The sequence below is a fragment of the Montipora foliosa genome, chromosome 8 (genome assembly GCF_036669935.1).
Source record: "Montipora foliosa isolate CH-2021 chromosome 8, ASM3666993v2, whole genome shotgun sequence".
NCBI lineage: Eukaryota > Metazoa > Cnidaria > Anthozoa > Scleractinia > Acroporidae > Montipora > Montipora foliosa.
The window spans coordinates 46,851,896-46,874,395 of record NC_090876.1 but is presented as its reverse complement, the minus strand read 5'-3'; the positions used below and the strand labels follow the sequence as shown (position 1 = coordinate 46,874,395).

At 40.6% G+C, this 22,500-nt stretch overlaps 1 protein-coding gene across 1 annotated transcript in view; it reads left to right on the top strand.

Annotated features, from left to right (window-relative positions):
* LOC138013075 (deleted in lung and esophageal cancer protein 1-like) overlaps nucleotides 1–22,500 on the top strand; it is a 42,470-nt gene that overhangs the window by 622 nt on the left and 19,348 nt on the right. Inside the window, 17 exon segments of the mRNA XM_068860032.1 lie at nucleotides 288–441; nucleotides 631–741; nucleotides 2,872–3,062; nucleotides 3,719–3,924; nucleotides 4,810–4,894; nucleotides 6,643–6,730; nucleotides 8,451–8,554; nucleotides 10,399–10,468; nucleotides 11,042–11,175; nucleotides 12,796–12,891; nucleotides 14,006–14,096; nucleotides 14,337–14,499; nucleotides 14,647–14,851; nucleotides 15,978–16,106; nucleotides 16,825–16,908; nucleotides 18,703–18,799; nucleotides 21,066–21,196. Of these exon segments, the coding sequence (XP_068716133.1) occupies nucleotides 288–441; nucleotides 631–741; nucleotides 2,872–3,062; nucleotides 3,719–3,924; nucleotides 4,810–4,894; nucleotides 6,643–6,730; nucleotides 8,451–8,554; nucleotides 10,399–10,468; nucleotides 11,042–11,175; nucleotides 12,796–12,891; nucleotides 14,006–14,096; nucleotides 14,337–14,499; nucleotides 14,647–14,851; nucleotides 15,978–16,106; nucleotides 16,825–16,908; nucleotides 18,703–18,799; nucleotides 21,066–21,196 (2,139 nt within the window).

Genomic DNA, 22,500 nt, shown 5'->3' with positions numbered 1-22,500 from the left:
AACCCCCTTTGCAGTAATTTATCCCGGTTGTCATCTTCCCCTCACAAGATCCTTATCCCCTTGGAAATGTCTTTAGTAACCTTCATAAAAAACTGTAGCCCTAAAAGATTGTTTCCACAATAATGTTTCCTAGTTTCTTAAGTTTAACCTGGGTGTAACAGTTTGTTTGAGGGTGAATTTAACAATACAACCAAGGCCTGCAAACAAACTGAACCCTCCACTTAGAGTGCCACCGTGATGGCAACTTAGGCTGTGTTATCATTACTTCTCTAATTCTTATTGTATAGATTCAAGAGGAACGTGATCGTCGGCATAGAGAGTCTGACATGCTGGAGGCCCACATTATGCAAGCACAGGCTGCAGCAATGGCTGCTGATGAAAGGGAACTTCAAAGAGTGTCAGAAGGATGTGAAAATTACCATGAACTGGGCTTACCACCAGGTAAAGCATTGTCAGCAATTACTAAGACAACCTGACCCACCCAAAAGCAAACCGAAAGGAACCCAAGTGGATTTTACAGAATGACCCAAAAACCACCTACAATTAAAGTCCTGAGCAAAACAGTCCCAGGACACCTAATATCACCCTGACAACCTTCATTAATATATTCATATTCATTTATATATTTAGCCAAGTCCAACCTCAGAAACTGCCTTGACACTCAGTTGTTACGGCGCTTTAATCTCATTGTACCAGATGATGTTTCATTCGAGGAGGCTTCATCATCAAAAGCACCACAAGGTCAGTTTGTTGTTGAGTAGTGCATTTATAAGGCAAAAATCTGTGTATGTAGAGGTTGGCTGCCAAAGACACACAAAACGCTTTCATTATTGGCAGCCAACTCTCAGCAAGACAGAGTCAAAAGACTGTTGTGGTAAGTGAAAAATCCTGGTTACCAAGCCAAAAGTTCCTACAATAGGCGTTTTTCAATATATTAAAATTCAGCTTGTAAGAGAGGTTCTGAGGACAAAGACAAAGGAAAGTGGATGATATTCAAATATTTTTCACATTCAAGGTGTTTCTTTTGTTTTTGTCCTCACTGCCTCACTATCAAGCTGAATATTTGATATTTTCGAAAATTGCCTATAGGCAGAGGACAGACCACTGTGACACTGTGACAGTGGTGCCCGGGGGGAGGACTCCCATATAAAAAGAGTTGGGATGCTCGTCATCTCACTTACGTGTGTAAATTTCGGATTTTGGTCTCACTTAAGGTGTTCTAGCCTTAACGCAATCATATGTAGCCATGAAAGTTTCCTTTAGGGTTGCATGCGAAAAAATATCCAGGTGATCTGGTGACGTAATTCGGAGGACTGGGGAGAAAAATTTTAATGCCGTATCCCACAACCGCGTGGCCTTATTTTCGAATTCAACGTGGCAGAAGCAAAGTTATATCCTGTCGGGTGTACTTGAATGTTCATTCAGTAACAGGAATGTGGTAGACACGTAATGATCTGTCGAGTTTTGGCGATGGCAATACTGCAGGGAGTTTGGAAAACAACACCTAAGGCCGCGCGTGGTTGTGGGATATGGCGTTAAAATTTTTCTTCACAGTCCTCCAAATTACGTCACCAGATCACCTGGATAAGAGTGTATTTTTTTCACTTTTCTGTTTCTTCCCCTTTGGTGAAAGTATTAAATGATAATGTCTTTGCCATCATTAAGAGATTTTTCATTTATCTGTGTTTTAATATGGTCTCTTTTAGGGGTCATTAAAAGCTTGGGCCACGCCCAAATTGGTCTCCTTTAGGGGTATAATTAACAATTATTCCATAAGCGCGCGTTGGATATGAGATGGTAAATAGCCAACGAGGCGCGTAGCGCCGAGTTGGCTAATTAACCAGTCTCATATCCAACAAGCGCGAATGGAATAATTGTTTTATTAAATTCCTTCAACTCCAAAAATTTGGAAGTACGAAATACGAGCGGAAAAAGCGAGCAAATCCGAGCGAAATTGAAAAAAACTTGATGAGAACTGATGCGATGTTGTGTAATACCTTGTCGTCAGACAGACGCAGGCTCATCACAAAAACATTTCTTGCCTTTTCGCGTACTTCTAAACGTCGGAATTGATCCAAACTTTCCCCAAAAGGTATTTTTCTCCTTTTTGGCTTTATTCATAGAATAATTTCGCATTCCGGCGAAAACATTTGTAGTTTAGCAACGCTTAACGCAATCATTTACCATATAAGGTCAAACCAAGGTATATGAGCTGATAACAGAGATTGAGTGAACCAATCAGAGGACGTGAAATGCATTATCCGAGGTTGAGAATTTAATAATTTAAAATATCCGACGAGCATCCCTCCCCTTTTTATATGGGAGTGCCCCCCTTCCCCGGGTAGTGAAGAGTGAAAGTCGGGAAGAAAGCAACACGCTTTATAATTTAAATAATGCTCACTTTACCTGTCACACCCACTTGGATCCAGGAATGGATGTAATGAGATGCACGGCCAATTATGACATCCAACGCGAAGGGTCTTTTTCAGTGTAGGCATTTGCTATCTATTTCTAGAAGTATGGTGTGTGTAAGGGCTAGTGTTATTTCAGTGTCAATGGTAAATCCAGCTGTTTCTGAAGTAGAACTGGAATTAAAGAGGTCACTTTGAGGAGAACAGAAAGAGGACACTTTGTGACACTTGTCAAAATCATCCTACATCTAATTGCGTGCATCTCTGGACATCAAGAGGCCATGCTCAAAAGGAGAACTGATAAATTTGCCTGCACACTAGTAGCAAACTACATTAATTAGATTGCATTTAAATGCATTCAATCCACAGCAAACGTTTGCACAAGAAACTGTTGCAAGTCTCTGAACAGTCATGTTCATGTGGTCAATTGCTGGTTTAATTTTGCATCTAATAATTGCAGCTGATGAAATTCCCAGTTATGCCAGACCCACAACATCTTCCCAACAGAGATACAGAAAGACACCTCCATTGACAGACTATCTCGATGATGCAGCCATATCCACTTCCACCTGGCCTTGGGCATCACTCCCTCCTACCCAGGCAAATGACGAGAGAAGAGAGAAAGGACTGGACATGTCACCAACCCCAAGTGTAAGCTATACTTACATCTGAAGTTCATTTACAGTTGATCAGTCAAAGTGTTGTTTCGTTATTTTCACTACTATTAATAGCTTGATAAACATAGTTACTTGAATAAGCGCTCAGGCCATAAATTGAATGTGAGAAAGCACAGGCCATAACTCATAATGTGGCCTTTTAACTCAATTGGTCAATTGCAGATACATGTATGTACTAGGTTTTTGTGATTCTCTGATCAGAACTTTAATTGTTACTTCTAATATTTAGAGATTGCTTATTCAGTTTTTAGTCATGTGCACTAAAATTAAGTGGTGTAATGTTCAGGGCTTTGGACTTCTGATGCCTGGTTTGAGGCCTGGCTCAGTCACTGTGTTGTTTTCTTAGACAAGAAACGTTGCTCCACACTGTTTCTCTCGACCCAGGTGTAGACAAAATACCAGCAACATACTGTAGGTACTGCTGGGGATAAACCCTGAAAGGGACTAGCTTCCTGTCCAGGGAGGAGTAGCAATTATACTCTTTGTCACTTTCTGCTACAAAAAACTAGGATAAGCTTCTGTCAGCTGTATGAACCACAATAGCTTGTGTGCAACTAATTATTACCTTAATTACCTTTTCATGCAGAACTACAGAAGGGAAAATGTAATTTATCTTTCTTGCCTCCTAAGGCTAAGAGCAGAATCACCAAGTCCTCAGTTTGGAAAGAGTCTATGAAACCAGAACAGCGGCAAGTGGAACGAGATGATCTGAAGAGATTACAGAACAAAGCAGAATACAAAAGGAATCCACGATTTGTGCCTCCCTTGAATTCTGGGCTGACTAAATCAAACAAGGAGAAAAAGAAAAAGAAATTAGATATAGAGAAAGAAAACAAGTGAGGTTACTATGCTTTTCATAATTTACGTGGGTACTCTGAAGTTTAATTGTTAATCAATGCCTAAGCTTTTTGCCAATCACGTTTAAAGTCGTGGTTAGCAGTAACTTTAAAATGGAATGGACCGGATTGTCCCATAAACCCTTTCCACTAGATGGATTGGTGGATCCAGGGGAGGTGAATAGAGTGGCTAGCCACCCCCTCTTTTCTCAAGTTTATCTGCTTTTTAGTGTATTTTTATTTTTACTGGAACAGAGACTGTTTACCTGACATGAATATTTTTATGAATGCAAGACATATTTACAAAGTCAAAATGGTAGCCTAAACTATCTGGACTTTTGTCTGAGTAAGTACTTCGATTCTTTCAATTCATGCCACTTAAACTATTCCTAGATCCAACACTGACTGCACCTGTCCTTCCAAACCTTTGACTTGTTAGGAGTAAACAGCCAAGTGCTTTGTCAAGTGCTTTAATCACAATAGATCATTTTATTGCCATTTAACAGTTTCCACTTAATCAAAGTCTCATTAAACTCTTTGTAAGGACATAAAAGTAATTATTCTAAATATTTTGCACCTATCAATGTTAATTCCCAGGGAGGTGGGTGTCGGGCTAACCATGGGAGTTTGATCGTGAGGTCTGTCGTCACAGGTATGTGACGTCCCCAGGCTGGCGATTTTGATCGTACAAATGGGACATTTTACCACCTTCATTTGCCGCCGGGTGGACATTTTGGCCAATTATTTTGTCCCAGGGGTGGGGAATTTGAATTACTTTAAATGAAAATGTCAAAATCCCCACCCCATGCCCGACCCCCCCACCCTGGGGCTTAACAATGATAGGTGCATTACTTCAAAGGTCTCAATTGTTTTGCATTTTTTCAGACCCTGTGATGATCCTATTGAAGTCTTTATTGCCTCACCATCACCCATCGTATTCACTGCCTACGAAGTTGGAAAAGTCTACGAGGTGTGATTTTCTGTACATTTAGCAATTTCTTATTATTATTCTGAGCGTGCGTAATGTGGGGCGAAAAGAGATGGTAAATAGCCATTCTCGTCCCCAGAGCCCTCCGTTTCTTTTGGTCACGTGGTCGGCGAAACGAAAGGCTCTGGGTCCGGTTCCTGGAAGGAGGAATAAATTGTACCTTGAGTATAACAGTTATTCCAGGGATAAATCTGCTATTCTAACAGAACAGAACTTATTCCGGAAATATAGGTATTCATGGAATAAGGCACATTTATCCCTGGAATAGAGTTATTACACCTTTCAGGAACCGGCCCCAGGTCGCTGCCAATACCGGGAGCATTTACCATTTGCGCGGAAAATCCGGTTGGAATGGAACGCACGAAATGGTACAGGATTCTCCCGGTGTGGAGTTTTGCCAGGCCCGAGTCTGTCACGGCTTGTACAAAACAATAACAAATCAAAATGGCGACCCCATCTGCAGTGTCGAAAGGCGGTAAAAGAGGCTGAAGTGAACCGGGTCGAGTGGGATTTTACAAATGGTAGAGGAATTTTCCGGTTATTTCGGTTGGAACGGGAAAAGAGGAATACGTCTGAGGATTTCCATCTTTTTCTGAAACTTTCCGGTGGAATGAGCTGTACCATTCGAATTTCCAACCGGAATTTTCGGTTTTTATTGACAAATGATGTCGATAAATCTTGGTCATCCGGCAGAACATGCGCACTTCTTTCAAGTTTCAATAATTTTGAGTGAGGAGAGAGAAGATATTGGTATAATTTCGTATAATGAATGCTTTCTCACTAGATCATCTCGAAGGAAGCGTTTAAAAGGCTTTGATTGCGCTTGTCCGGGTTACCAAACAACACAACAGGATGGTTACGATCGAGAATGATCTCGTTGCAGGGGATGCAATAGAATAGTCACGTGACGTCATCGCCGCTTGTTCTCTCATTAGCTTCTTTTGTTCGTCCACCACAAGTCGTACATTTCTCTATTGTAATTGGTGTCTCTATAGAGATTGGTTGAAAACGTCCAATAGGGAACTTAACTGAACGCTTGAACACGTGTGAACTCAGATTGGTCAGAGCAAACGTGAGGTTATTGGTTGAGGGCCATGTTATTGGCTGTGAAGACTGTAAACAGTGATGGCGTTCTTACCATTTTTAGGCTAAAAGTTGGTGCGCACTTCACACGCCGAACGACTTGAAATAATCGCGAAATGATTGGAGTTATGTGAAAATTACTGTGTTTTTAGGTGACAGCCCTCGTAGCCTTCGTTGTCACATCAACAGGTGACAATACCTTGGCTTATAGCGCAACCTCAGAATAACCCTTATCGGAGTTATCAGTGATTTTCCCACATAAACTAGACTAAGGGATAAAAAAAAAGGCCTACAGGCTCAACTCCAATGTCTATTTGGGGCTGGACAATCTGCGAGTCATGCGAGCCATGCGAATTTCGCATTTAAGTCTAAGCACCCATTTTGAAACAGTTAGCTTTCAATAACTGTCTGACTCGCATGTTGTCTCGCTTGGCTCGCCATGTTGGCTCGCAGCCATGGCTCGCTGGCTCGCACATTGTCAACCCTCTCTGAATTGCGGCAGTCGGTTGCCAAATGGCTAAGTAATGTTCAATACTTTCACACCTAAAGCTCCAAGTAAGGTTTGTACGTCCAGAAATAAACTGCCACTTTGGGCTAGAAAAACATCGTCTTCTTCTGGAATTTTAATCGTGTGCATCTTTTTGCAGTTGTTGTTGGAACTCAAGAATGTATCTTCGTCAAGTCGACAGCTGAGAATTACGCCACCATCCTCAAAATACTTCTCTGTTGGCCTGGGTAGGTTAAGTTTTATCTGGACATAAGTCAAGTACAGATTAATTGAGAAAGGAGACCATAACACCTTAAATTCAACTTTCTAGGGAGTTTAACCCATTGACTCCTGGGGCTGAGACCCTAACAGATTTTACTCTGTCTAACGCCAGACGATTTTAGTCGTCAATGGGCGGCCGTTGAGGAGTCAATAGAGAGCTTTAGATTCTACGACGACGACCACCACGAGTACGAGATTTTCTCGTTAGAACAACAGTGAGCGCGCGCAAACCAGCTTCATTTTGGCGGGAAAAACGTGATATTGTCGTCATTTTAGTACGAGGTTTTCCAAAAATGTCGTCGTGTCAAAACAAGTCACCAACACGGAAGCAGTTTTGACATTTCTCGATCAGGAAAAGGCTCAGTTTCCAGCAATAGGAATAACTGAGCAACCTATGCTGCTAACAAAGAGTAAGATTAAACGTCTGGGTAGTAAATTTTCTAAGTATTTTCCCCAAAAACAGGCAGTCAAATCTCGTATTCGTTCTGATCCTCGTCCTAGAATCTAAAGGTCCCTAATTAGGGAGTTTAAGAAAACGACAACAGCTACGCCAACGACAACGTCAAAAAGCAGTAATAATGGTTGAGGTCACACTGTCTTGGAAGAAACACAGTGTAACACTAATGTTGACAGCACTCTAGTGTAAACTCTCTGGTGTTTTGAATCCCAAGGGGAACAATGAACAAAAGAACTTGATTTAAACTAGTGTTAACTCCTTAAATGCGACCACAGCCATTATTGGTCAAAAGATGAAAAAATGATTGTGCCGTCCGCTTCTCAAAAAACACGTGTGCTTAAGCTCCCTAATATTGTTAGACAACGTTCTCGTAGCAGTCGTCCTGGTCCTTGCATAAAGTTCCCCACTGGTCAGTGATAACGACGAAACAATTCCCCAGGCTGGTAATTTCGTTCCGCCACGTTGTCGCGGTCTTCTCACCTCGGTTAGGCGGGGTAGCCAGGATAGCCCGGCACGAACCGTTTATAATTATGGCAAAAAGATAGACGGCCTATAAGGGTGCTTCGGACAAGTAGACAGGGTGCCCTGGGAAGGCAGCCGATTTCCCTGTCTAGCATGTAAACGCTTCAGTGCGTTTTCTAAAGAAACGTGTGAAAAGTTGGCTCTTCCAGGGCAGCTCAGTTAGCCTGGGCACCCTCTCTCCATGCAAACAGGCCCTGAGAAACGACGACGGTTACGGAAACAGCAAGTCCACAAAACAATAATATCATTGTCAAATAAAAAAGGAAAGGAAAGGAAAGGAACTTCATTTTAGTGTCTAGTCGTTCTAGCGCTGGATCACTAATTGAGGTCATTGTAAACTGAAATCAACAATTTACGCAAATCAAATCAAATGTTGGTTTTTGAGGAGATTAGTAACCCGGAGTACCTTGAGAAAAACCTTTCAAAGCAGAGTAGAGAACTAACCAACTCAACCCACACATTACGCCGAGTCTGGGAATCGAACCACTGCGCTATCCCTACACAATACCCATCAGTTTTGAAATAACCGAGTAGAAAAGAGCTTCCTTTCAGACTTCCAAGTCTTTTCAAATTAAGACTATAAACTGTTGCCTGGCATCCCACAGCCCTTCAGCGCTCATAGACCCCTTTAGACGTTGAAGATCTCACTCACTACAAGTAACAATATGGGCAAAGAGTTTGAGAGTAATCTGCTTGTCTTATTCCAGGGAGGTTCCCAGGGGAACATGGTGTGGTTGCTCCTGGCCTTAGTTGTCAGTATCCAATCAAGTTTGCTCCTGATTCCCTCGCGGACTATGATGATTTCCTTAAGGTAAATACTTAGACGGAATGCAAAAAGGCCGCTAATACATATCTTCTTTAATCTCTATACTGATTAGCCTCTCTAACCTCGTTTTACAGTCAAAATTAAAAAAAAAATGACATGAAAGTATAAAACCAGGGACCTAGTGATCATATGCGAACGTGCGCACGTGCGTACATCGAAAATCTAAAAAAATGTATTTCGTTTTATTTATTTATTTATTTGACTTGAAAGCCCCAGACTCTGGTCGAGACACTTGATCACACATTAGTCCCCAGTTTTATCCAGTGATATATGGCGGGATATATGTCGCTCTTGTCACTTTGCTCACCTATTCTGTGTCAACCAACGCTGCCTAACGCAGTTTTGGTGGCAGGAAGAGATTGAACTGAATCCCTCTTCGCAGCGCTATGAGTGAGGAGAAGCTGTCCCAACCTCGTTCCCAGGGTTTTCACCGCCGAGAATGGGACCGGCTTTTCCCGCCCGTCCTACTCTCGGTGATGAAAAGCCCTGGGAACGAGGTTGAGGCAATGCTCCACATACACAAGCACAAGAATGTGGATATTGACGATGTAGTTTCCGAATTTTCCCGTCAGAAAGGGAGACGTCTCACCCTTTTAATTTCTCTGTAGCCACATTTACAGTTAATAATACACTTGTCAAGTATGCACTTATATCAGTAGTACCATAGGTTGACAATTAAACAACAAAGTTACTGAATAGTTAGCGTTTTTTCTTGTTTTGATTTATGAAACTTTCCCCTGGGAAACATAGGAAATGACATTTCCGGGGCCCAAAAATCAGTTGTCATGTCCCTGAAAAAACATGGCAGAAGCAGTCACGCGTGATATGGGTTCTTCTGATTGGTTAAAATTGGCAGCCCTTTGTTTGTTACACGTGCAGAGTGTATGTAAAAGTAAATCCATTTGTGAATTTGCTGGGGCAAGATCGCAAATTGATAGATCAACACTCTAATCTAATTCACTCTCGCCCTCGAAGAGATCTTAGATGGGTCGGCATGCAGCATAGAAACATTCCTGAACTTCTCGATATGTCTGTGATTATCCCAGACAATCGGGGATATCTATACTTTCTAGTTTTCGTGAGTTGACAAATCTGGGATCGTCGGACAACAGTGAAATCCCCGATCTCCTCGGCTTTTCCCGACTCCTAAAACTAGTATTGTAAGAGCACAGGTAAAATCCCACAATTCCCTTTTTAACAGGGAAAATGATATTCTTATACTGAGTAAGCTTTGGTTGTACAGTCGTTGTGAAAGTGCTCCTAATGTCAAAATTATTGTTTCATAGAAGTCATGTCTTGCCACCGTTACCATGAAACGTTTAATTTACGTTAATTTAATTAATTAATTGACTCCATGCCTTTTCTCTTGTTATGCAAAACGCACATGTTAAGTTGATAAACGTGTCCTTGGCCGAGTGAAGGAGAGGCATGGAACCTCCTGTGATGACGTCACAAACTGCTCCACATTCTAGTTTTTTGAGAGTACTGTCGCTTTGTAAAGCAGTTTGTATCACCATCTCAAGATAAGCCGTGACCACCACTAACTCGGTCGTGGGTGAAATCCGTTTGTTTTACCCCTCATTTAAGGCTAAATTTCGTGGTGACTCCTCAAACTGCAGGCTAACAGATTTGTCTTAGGAAAGAAAGATATATGAGGTTAACACCCTTTGAGAAAAGTGTTGGTTTTCAGCTCTAAAGCTACACGGAGTAATCCCTTGTAATTTACATGTACATGCAATGGTCAAACCCTGTTCGCGCACGAACAATTTCAGGAACTTTAGGCTAAGTTGATTGGTTGTAATCAAAGAAAATATTTTGTACATCATTAGGTAAAAACACAAGTGGACCCTCCAATGGTGATTCCAATTCAGTCGAGAAGGCCACCACCTGTGTTATCTTGTGAGTAGAAAGAATAAAGTGTACCTAAACTCAATTATTTTCAGGCAACAATATTGATCTCCCCACAAAAAAATAGGAAACGCGTTTGACAATTCTTACCTCAAAATTTCGCTTTTTTATCTGCCTCGCAATACGCACAAAGGTATTAAATCTAGCAGTTAAAGTAAAATTAAATTAGCAAATGCTTAGACTTAAAAGGGATGCTTCGTTTTGGATAGAGCGATTTTCAATTGAGTGTCGAAAGTAATTAGTGAATTGCTTTGGTTTTGCATTACTTCACTCAGTGATTGGTCCAAAGTTTTCGGGCCCTTTTTCAACCAATCAAAAGTGAAATCAAAACCAATCGTGGCTCGCGCGTGCACATTTTCCCGCGCTTTGTGTCGGCTACGTGTAATTACTTCGCGTTTTGATTAGTTTACCGGATTGTCTCCGTCCCTTTTGATTGGCCAAAGTAATTACTTTGGTTTTATTTTACGACACTCAATTGAATACTGCTCTATCAAAATTGGGTGTGCATGTAATTACGTGCGTTTGTGGACATGAGTGACTTTGTCACCTTTTGAATTTTTATAGTGTCCTCTGTGCTTGATTGCGGTCACGCTTTGGTGGGAGGGAGGAAAATTGTGCAACTGACTTGTAAAAACAGTGGAGGAGACGGACAGTTTTGTGTTTTGAGAAAATCGAGTTGGCCATCAACGACATTTCAGGTAATTAGTGGGAAAATTTATCCGAAAATGTCAGATCTCATACAGCGCTTTATGAAAGTAAGCAAAGCAGTTGTCTCTATCAGCCAAACATTCGCTGGATCAATATGATAATTAGCAATTATTGAATGAGGCTGAGTAGGATATGAAGAATTCTGCAGGTCGAGGAGGGTGTTATCCACCAAGGCCATATTCTAGGAAAGCCGAATTCAATAATTGCTTTATTATTCGTTCAAAATATTTTCAAACTCTTAAAGGAGAAAATGAGCTTTATTTTTAACAATTTCGCACCTTCCAACAAAAATGACACAATCTCATCCCCAGCTTTTTTCGGTCAACGGTTCAATAATTTGCAGTGGGCTTCACTTTCGACGTCATTTTGACGTCATCGGTTCAATAATCTGCAGCGGGCTGCACTTTGGACGTCATTGATTCAATATGACGAAGTTTCTTTCCAAATTTGGTGAACAGCAGCTGGTTATGGTAAATTATGCGTGTGGTTTTAACCAATCAGAAACGAGGAAATATTTTGAATGAATAATAATAGTTATTGTTACAAGGAGGAAGCCGAGTCGCCCACTTCAGCCCTTTGGATATGTGAATCTCATTTAAGTTCTTGTTCGACAAAATTGATACAAAAGAGTAGTTTTGTATTTCTAGAGTATTTGTGTATTTGCATTAGGGATGCTCAATCACAAGGAATCGTGACGGTTCACGTAAAGTACCAATTCACATTACCAAATTGTTACATTCCGATGGGTTCATGTGATGTCAGTGCAGGGATGTAGCTAAGAATAAATTCATCCGGTTGAAGGTTCTATCGAGGCGGTAAGTTCGTGCTCTGACCATCAAAGGGACCTGGTAACAAGATTGTTCCCAGTGTCTCGCAACACCCGGCACATCAAATGACTTTTACACTTTGTAGAGAGCAATTTGCAATTTTCTCAGTCGCTTCAATCGACGGCCAAAATTCAGCTGGCGATCTCCCCTTTCTCAAGCGGCGATTTTCACCGGCAGCCGGCGCTTAGCAACATCTCTGTGTCAGGTACTCAAGGACATTAAGAAAAACCAACATCGGCCCCAAAAAGAACATGGGTGAAATTCAAAAATCCTAGCCATGTCCCCTGTCCTCGTCTCTGTCTTATTTTTGTCTTTCAAAACCGAAAACAATGGCTCCCGAGGCCTTTTTCTAAAAAGTGCAAAAAAAAGCCAATTTTTCTGATGCGCATTTTAACATGTTTTCCCAGACGAGAAAAAAATAAGCGCAAATGCTTATTCCCTGAAACGTCTCCTTTGTGAAGATACATAAGGATTTATGGCTCTTCAAATATCGCAGCTTTCGAAACTTTCAACAATACCTCCTCGAAGCATTCGCCGTTGCAGTGGGTAATCTGAGTTTTTATTGGGTGAGAAATCATGTTTATTTTGGGTGGCCGGATTCCTCACTGGCAAGGGTGTCGGCGAATATTTAAGTTTTCACTTACTGCTTGTCATGTACTTCTTAATCTTAAAACAATCGTGAAGTTAATGAAAGTGAAGCCTCCTTTTCTGTTATGTGACTTGGGGATTTCCTCTGCCTGACGGTCAGCTTTGTATTTAAATGAATGGCTAAATTTGTTTTAGTGGACTCTGGAAAACCCTGGCTCCATTGTTGCTGATCCATTCGAACTCAAGCCGGCCATGTTCAAGCTCGGAGCTGGTGAAGCCACAACGATACAGGTAAATGTGCAGTTGTATCAGTTGTTTTTATCATAGAATACCCTGTTTCATTTCATCGCATAGTGAGGTATCGTATGGTTTTAGAAGGTTCTAGCCTTGGACAATCACAAGCGATGAAAACGATGAATTAAATCAATCATCACAGATCAAATACTTCATTTAGCGAGGGCAAATTTTGCTTCTGAGTGCACAAAAAAGTATAGTGTAACGGGACATTAAAAATCCAACCACTACGCACAGTATCCAGTAATTTGAAAATCGCTCCAGGAGTTGTGTTCGTTTCAAATTTGCACAGATAACACGTAAATTGTTGCTCTGTGTCCTGAATGGATATGTTTTTTCGATGATGACCCATGAATGTGAAAATTGAGGGTTTCCAAACAGGAGACTAACTTAAGTGACCTTGCTATCACTAGGTTTGATGATCGATCTCTGAGCCTCGGAAAACTCTTGGGAGCTGGGCAATTTATTAAACCAGGCTCAGGAGACAATTATCCCGCTTTGTTACATGGCAATCAATTCTCACGCTAAATGAAGCACTCTAATTGACTGGTTTTCTGTCGAGATTTTACAATACGGACCATTACCATGGAAACGTTCCGTTTCCGTATATTTTCTCTCTCCCGGGAAACTTGAACGAAACACGAAGAGTTTTAAAAGGCGGAATTTGATATAGTCATCGCGACAGTACAATTATAGCAAGCGCAGTTTAGTTTTAAATGTAAAAGGTTACCGTTCAAAGTCCGCTGATGGAAGACGAATATTACGAACATTCACCAAGCGGAGGGGTGTCCGATCACTCAAAAACGATGCCATATAATAAACAGCTTACTAACCTCAATTGCCCGGGACCGTACTGAGGAATACTGGCCCTCGGTCGTATTTGTACGTACGTACTGCTACTACGTTGTGCCAATATTGGGCAGTACGGCCCTCGCGTACGGTTAGTAAGAGGTTAATACTGCTTGGAGTCAAATCGTTGAAATGTGGGATTCTCCCGATAGTGATGAAGGATATAGTAAATTACTGATAACGAATCAAGAAATGTGCCTTATCGATGATCACTTGGAAGCAAATTGGGGTTGGTTCTAACTGGAGAATCCTCTGTGTTTAGATCACGTTTTGTCCCTCGTCAGCCAAGTTCTTCAAAGAGGAAGTGGTGTTTGTTTGCGACAACTGCCACGTTAAGGAATTCACAATTGAAGGTAAGATAGTCCACATCTCATTCCCCCCCTGCCCATTAAGCCCATTTGTAACTGCCTCGCCTGAGCTCTGTTTATTGGGCAACTACAAATTAAAGAATACCAAATATGGACTACCGTGGCTATGGGCAATCGCAATTAAAAACCTTCGACAAAATCCAAACACTTTCTGCGAAAATTTCCTTTACTATGTAGTTCCGAGCCATGTGGACGATTCTAGAACTTGTTTCCTTTGAATCCCAGGCACCGGTCAAATGGCTGGAGTTGAGCTGGACTCGATATCTGGTGGATTCAGCGAGTCAGATATCGGCGAAATGCGAGATGTGTCAGCCAAATATCTGGTGCGATTCCAGTCACAGAACCCAGAGACGACCATAGAGAAGACCCTGGTTATAAAAAATACAACGTGAGTTTTGTTTTCTGACCATTTGTCCTTCATTTCAAGAAATGAACACCACGAGACCCCTCAATTTGTATAATTTACTTTTGCTCTCTTGCTGTAATGAACAATTAGAGATGAGTCCCAAAAAATTGTTGTAATTTTTTTTTAAAGGAATGTTGCTCTCCCATTCCGCTGGAAAATGCTCAAGCCTTTTTTTAGATGTCCTGTTTCTCCTGGGTTTCCTGTGCAGTCGTTGCCATCTTCTCAAGCTTCACGGACTGTAGAGGATCGCGGAGTGTTCGCAATCGCACCAAATATGGGCACTTTACCACCGCATCAATCAGTTAACTTCATGCTAGAGTCTGCCCCAACAGAGGTTAGTGCCGCCAAAGCTTACTATCTCCCGTAGGTGGGCAGCCGTCAGTGGAGTGGCACTTTGCAATTAGATTCTTGGTCGAGCCATCCCTCATAAACTTTAAGTAGTATAAATCATTTACTGAGAAAGCTCCTTCCCTTACTTTGACATAATAAATGGATATGCACTCTAAAAGGTCTTGTCTCACGACGGCAATGACAAACTCGAGTATCTCTAAAGATGATGATCTGATGCGATGAACCATCTTCGAATTCTGGTAGCTCATCAACTGCCTGGGATTTTGAATTTTTTTCTAGTTTTCCCTTTTCCTGTTGCCAAGGAACTGAAATAATATCATGTGAAAAAGAACGAATTACGGTAAAAGTAGGATTACTCACCATGATTTTATCTTCGTGATGGAGTTGTGTCCTTAGAAGGCATTATGCTATGATTTGTATCGGTTATAATTTCCCTAGTTGGCTGGCACTAACTTGTCACATTCAAAACACTCCTGATGGATCGATGTTCATTGCTTTCGTGTTCCATTCAAGCCTGGATTTTACCCTTTTTTTATTCTTTTGTCTGGCAAGATCGTTCTATCATTAGTTTGAACTTGCAATTGGCGTGTCAGTATTTTTTGCCTTATGGCATAGAGAGCAAAGTTGCTAAATGCTGATTGGCTGAGACAGGGGACATTTTTCATTAATTTTGGTAATTGCCTCGGGCAAAACTGTTTTCATTTTTTTCTTCATGTAGTTACTGTTGTTTAGCAGGGCTAGTTTCATTGCTTTAGCGTTATTGTACAAAAATAAAATTTTAATCAGCTGATTCATGCGTTTTACAGTTCATTGACGCTAACTGAACACTGAAATGGCTTCCTAAGAAACTGCGGAACAGCGTGCTTTTTTGACCTTCGTCATGAAAGACAATTTTGCCTTTTATATTATAAACAAGTAATCGCAAGTTCCTCGTAAATTCAAGGATTAATATTGCCTGTATTTTCCCTCGTCGCTGTGCAACTCGGGCAATTTCTGCAAATACGCGTGAAATTAATCCTTAATTTTACTCGGCCCCATGCGATTGCCTTTATTTATTTTTAGCTAATGAAGCTTGTGACAGTCATGTTGTTCCTTTCTTGTATCCCCAGATCGGCAGTTTCCACAGCGTTGGACATCTAATTTTGGAGGAAATCCCTATTCATGATGCAGTCGGTATTTCCAGTGGGAATGTACGAGAGGTTACTGCCGTGGAAATAGCAATGAAAGCTGTCAGTAAGGTAAAACACAGCTTTTGGTGATCTTTTTAAGGCTTGTTGTCGACTTAGAAGGTCTTCAGGTCCAGGTGGGGGGAGAGGGGGGGGGGGGGACTCGTATAGGAAAGGGGCGGAGGGGCGGGGATGCTTGTCGTCTCGCTTAGGGTGTAAATTTCGGATTTTGTCTCACTTAGAATGTTCTGGGCAAAACTCCATAATATGTAGCCGTGAAGGCCTCGTTTAGGGCTGCACGTGAAGAAATAATATGTACACATTTATTCAATGTGTTTTTTAGGGGTCAAAAAAAGCCTGGGCCACGCCCATATTGGTCTCTTTTGAGGGTTTAATTCAAAACGAAATTTCCTGCCCCTTCATAAGAAAAATCCTCCCCGCGGGCTTCAACCTGTAACCTCCCGCTCGGTAGCTCGATGGTCGGGCAACTGAGCCAACTGGTACCACAATGCTTTGCGTGATTTTCCTTTGGGATGGCGGGGAAGTGATATCGTCACACCCAACAATTTCTTTAAATCTCTTATTCATCAATGTAGAGAGAACCCTTCCCGAAAACGGAATTGTTTTCTGTAAAATCTTCTAGAAGTCGTTTTGAGAGAGTTCGAATCCTGACGCGCGGTACTGCTCGCATTCACGCATAGTAGATGCAGTAGTGGTTAAAACTTGAGAAGCGATATCATGTCGGGTGTGTCGTTGCAGTTGTGATTTCCACTTTCTTTTTGTTTTTTAGCCATTTGATGTCTGTGTGTCTCCGTCATTGGTTGTTTGTCCAGGAACACTTAAAATCGGTGTCCAGTACAGATTTCCATTAAAGGTCAGTTTGAGCATCTGATTATGTCAGAGTCACACAGCAAGGGGAGGCTTAGTTATTCATTTATTTATTTTTGCCACACTACACACAAGTTTACAAAGCAAAAAAAAAAAAACGATAGAAGGAAATCAAGTGGCAGGGAAGCCTTGATAGAAACCACGAGGCTAATAGACCTAATGCATAAAGGGCAGCCAAAAAATATATTTTTTCAATTACAAAAAAATGTAGTCAAATATGATAATGGAAATAAATGAATTCACTCAACTAATAGTTGCTGGTGATGTATCTTTTCAAATTGATTTCAAAAGAATAACGGAAAATTGAGTTGCAAACATCCTTGTCTAATGAATTAAAATACTCAGGTCCCTGACAACTTACGGAGAATTGTCCGGTGTTAGTTCTACATAAGGGCAATCTAAAAGCATCAGCATTTCTTGTACTATTGTAGTTATGGATCTCGTTATTGAAACATAAAGTATTTTAAAACTCTTAGGAAAAAGTGGCATGAATTTACCTAATTCAAATAAGGGAATATCATGAAATTTTAACATGCGATGATCTGTAAATATGGGATCTGAAGGAGCATCAATAGCAGATTTATATACAATAAGCTCTTTGCAGCTGGCGATCACGTGGTACAAACACCGCCATACTGGTGAGCAAATTGCACGCTGGGACATCTAAAACGAAAAAAATTTAAATTGAGTTGCTTTGTTTTAGATGCATGAAAACCCATACAATGTTGCAGTAAACGAAATAAGGATAGATCGTGGAACAGTACAAACGTTTCAGGGCAAATTTAGAAAGAATAAAACTAGATTTATAGATTATTCCAATAGATTTTGAAATATTGTTTGCCACTTGCATATGTGAAATGTGGGCTTTCCAGTTCAGATTTTGATCAAGAACGACACCAAGAAAAACTGTCTCGTTAGCTTGTTCAGTTTGCTGATTGTTAATATGACCTTATAACTTTAATTATTCAATTTTCTTCCTGGGTTAAAAAAAAAACATAAAATTTGTTTTGTTTGAATTAAGAGAAAGTTTATTAGCTTTAAAGCCACTCCGATAAATGTTCAAGCTCAGTATTTAAGATATTAACTAAAATACTAGGGTAGGGTCTTTAGTATGAGACGCAAATAGATTGGTGCCATCTGCAAATATAGCACCAAATCACGAAGTTCTGATACTTAACCTTAGGTCGTTAATATAAATAAAGAAAAATGAAGGAGCAAGAATTGTACCTTCTGGGCCCCACATAATATGTTATGGCGAGAAGAAGAGTGACTATTAAATTCAACAAATTGTAACCTTTTGGTAAGGTAACGATTAACCCCGGCATTGTAACGCCGACCCACGAATCCCATAATGTTCTAGTTTGTCCAAAAGAATGCTATGAGTCGACGAAGGCTTTGGAGAGGTCAAGAAAAAACACCTATGGAAAATTCGAAGCGATCAGTAGAGGAAGAAATTTTGTCTTACAAGTCAGTCAAAGCTAATGTAGTGGAGTGGCCTTTTCTAAAACCGGCTTTTTCTTCGTGTAGAAGAGACACATGACGTAAAACAATAGAACAAAAATCGTGAAACAATACCTAATCAGAATTCTAAATCCCTAAAGACCCCTTAAGCTTTTATTACGTCATGTGCGTCTTCTACACGAAGTAAAAGCCCTAAAACCATATTGCCTGCAAGCAAGCTCTTCTGTTAAAAATGGCGCGTGGTCGAAATATGATGTGAATGTAATTTGCTGTGTTGTTTTGTAGTATCTATTATGTCGTTTGCTCTCTTTTGTTTCAGATGTCTAACAACAGCATCTCGAAAGCAGTTGTTTCTTGGCGAAAAATTGAAGAAGCCTCAAGGCTGATATCAGTTGAACCACAATCGGCGATCATAGGTACTTTCAAAATGCCAAAAAGCTATTTTAATGCTGTCTTCAATCTTATGCGTCGTTCACCTTTTCTGTGTGATCTCCTTGCTAGACGAAACAAATACATCATTGATTTTTTGTTGTGTCTTCGTTTTGTGTCAGGTTAGGTGCATCAAATCACTCAAAATTCGAATCCCAAAGTCAACATTTAGTTATTTTCAAATTAGAGAGGTTTTCATATTCCTAAAAACTTTGCTAAGCAAAGGCAACTGGGCGCTGGTCACTTTGTGAGTTCTGATAAAACCCGTAGAAGATGTGTGTATACAGTAAAAACCTGCATATAAGAACCTAAAGGCTGAAATTTGGCATTTAAATACCCAAAAATATAAGAACCGGTTCAATCTGGCAAAGAAACATACGTTCTTATAAAAAAATCACTCCAATTTTGATGGTCAAAATTCTGGATTTTAATTGTCTGAGAAACTTCTGACAAAAAGTTATTGTGTATATGTTTTCTTTGATTTACATTTGTTTGGATTATCACTAGAAATATGTTTTCCATAAAGCTACAGTGCAATGTAGACGATTTAAGGTAATTCCTTAGTATTGCATTGCGCATCCCTACTGCGCACGATTTTCGCGTCATTAGCGCGCGCACATGAGCACGTACGCGTACAAAACGTAAGAGATTTCGCTCAAACTAAACCCGATAACGAAATAAATGCTCCTTTTCTCTCAAACGAGCACGGTGACCCCCGATTTTTTTTTCAAGTATCTGCTGAGAACAGTCTAAAAAGAACATATTTGAAGACGAAAAAAAGGTTGATAGTAGAACATGAATTTTTTTTGGAAAACAGTTCCGTACTGGGTGTATTTTACCCAAGACGAGGACTTCAAGCTAACCACGGAACTGTCCCAAAAAGTGCACTATTCCCACAACCAGGGAATCAAAGTCGGCGTAAATGAAGCATTACTGCTTATGTAAATAAAAGAACCTTTATTTTCAAAATAAAATTTTTTGTCTTTGAAGTAACCAAGACTTAATTCTGAAATTTTAACCCGAAAACAGTAAAAATACCCCATTTTAAGAGCATGCTGACGCGTAAACAAGCACGGTGACCCCATTTTTTTATTGCATCTTTTTAATGTTCATATCATTAATGTTAAATATGCCAAGTTTCCAAAAAAGTTTGATAGTAGAACAATTTCAAGGAAATTACCTTAAAATACAAGTGCTAAACCATTATGTACTAGTAGTATAATATTTCTGCCAATGGTTACACTACGACAACCTCTGAAAAACAAGAACATAATCAGCCTGAATTGTGAAAAACTACCCTAAAATATAAGAACCTGTTCAGCCTGACCTCGAAAATTCTAGGTTCTTATATGCGGTTTTTTACTGCATATGAAACAGAGAATATATTGGAGTCTCCTATTTGAATACATGCATAAAGCTTGTGCTTGACTGGAAAGGTCTACTTTCGCTGGAAAATCCATTTTGAAACTACTTGGTCTGTTTAAACGGCGTGGAACAAGTATGTCGAAGTTTTACACTTCTGGTCATGGGCTCAGGTATTATTTCAGTAATCAACGTACGAAAACAGTGCCATGAACTAATAAGAATTTAACAAATTTCTAATAAACTGTGGTGCTGCGTCGGTGGGAGAGTGAAACAGGAATATTTGGAAAGCTGACGTCTCGAGCTTTAGCCCTTCGTCAGAGCGAATAGACGAATTGTGGGTGTTTTTGGTTTTATGAGGGTGTGGAGGAGTTTTGCCATTTGGTGGAAATATGGCAACATGAATTTGTGAATAAATTAATGGAATGAGAGGCGTTATTGATGCCGTGAGGATAGAGTGTACCTAGTTGAAAGATGAATTTTTGTTCCAGATTCTTGTGGCTTTCTGTGTTCCCGTGGTGTGCTGTGTACACCACGAGAACACAGAAAGCCGTATTTCCATATTTCCACCCATGGCAAAACTCTTCCACACCCGCATTAAAACCAACAACGCCCACAATTCCTCTATTTGCTCTGACGAAGTGCTAACGCTCGAAACGTCACCTTTCCAAATCGTTCGTTCACGGTGGTAATCCGACCTTTATCAATAAGAATTTAAACCAATTTGGTGTAACTTGCCTAGAGCGCGGGAAAATACGCGCGTTCAGATGAAGCTGGTTGAACGGTGGCGCGAAACGTTTAAGCCCATTATGAAGCATATCGATTGCGTTATTACTTTCGACGCACAATTGAAAACAACCCTTTAACAAGAATCACAATTTTGCTTACCAGAAGCGGGCCAGGAATTAGATTTGGAGCTGGTTATGACGATACATAAACCGGGACAGATCAAAGAAACCATCCCGTGTGACTTGAAACATTCTTCTGCTCCAGTATATGTTCATGTCGAGGCTACATTTGAGGTGAGAAGAAGAAGTGCATTCTTGAGAATAGTTCGAATACAGGAATGACACCTCGGCGGAGGCAGGGTGGCTGATTTGTCAAGGCGCTGGACGTCCGATACGGAGTTTTCGGTTTCAGGTCCTGCGCTGACCACGAGCTTAAGTTGTTGGGGATAGCATTATTCAACTTCTCAGCTGCGCTTGTAAAATAGTCCACTAGTCTGTCCTCGCCAGTTAGAACCTTGTCTTCGAAAAGCCCCTGAGGAAAGTGGTGAATTAAGTTAGTATATATGTGTAGGAAGTCGTATCTAAAGAGGGTTTCCGCCTAGGTTGTCGAAACTCGATCGTTTCTGGCATCTATTCTGTACCACGGCCATGCAAAGGGCGGATTGAAGTTGACAAAATTTCCTACTTTCTGTAAATTTTGGGTACATTGAAGGAAAAAATAGCACTGAAAACGCACCTTGATTGCTCGCCATGATCTACGCACATGGCGGGCATGTCGGGCATGTGTGCTTTGACAAGACTACCGCTGGCCAAACGTAGTTTTTTCGGATCCGTCTCCCAAAGAAACGCATGGATCATGAGTCCTAAAAATCCGGATTCAGATGGATGTGATCTAATGAATCCTCTCGGAGAGTAGATTCTTCGGATCAATAATCCATTTTCGAATTTTAGTAAAGAAACACAAAATCCGTTTTGGATACAAGAATCCGGATTTGGATTTTCCCAAAGAAACGCACCCTAAATTCTAGTGACAATTGTCTCGCCATAATGCTAGGACTAAAATTGTCGAACTGATATAGTGACTGATAAAGTGAGTACACCCTCAAGGTCACTTCCACTTGGGTTGTAAAATAGTTCTTTGTATTTATGGAGATAAAAAGATATTGTTCTTGGTGTTGGTTTTTTTTAGTTCATAGACTACTTTCTTAAATGGCGACGGCATTTACATTCTTTTGTATTTATGTTAATTAGACCTACCGCCCTCATTTTGAAACAAAAATTCTTTGAAATTTTCTCGTCGTAGCGAGGCTAGAAAGGCTCATTAGCATTAAAACAGAAGATTAATTTATTTGGTCGCCATTATGAAAGAGGTGCATGTCGCTCTTTATCATTTAAACGCCAGTGGCTTCAAAATTGACATTCTAACTAATTTCACCTCGCTCTTTCCATTTCTGGCATCTATTTTGTACCACGACGACTTTTTATGATTGACAAGGTCACGTGACACGGTCGTGCAATGGACCTATTTGAATCACCCAAATTACATTAATCATAACCGGCTGAAAGTGGGCTGTCGCGCCAGAAAAATCCGTTTTCGG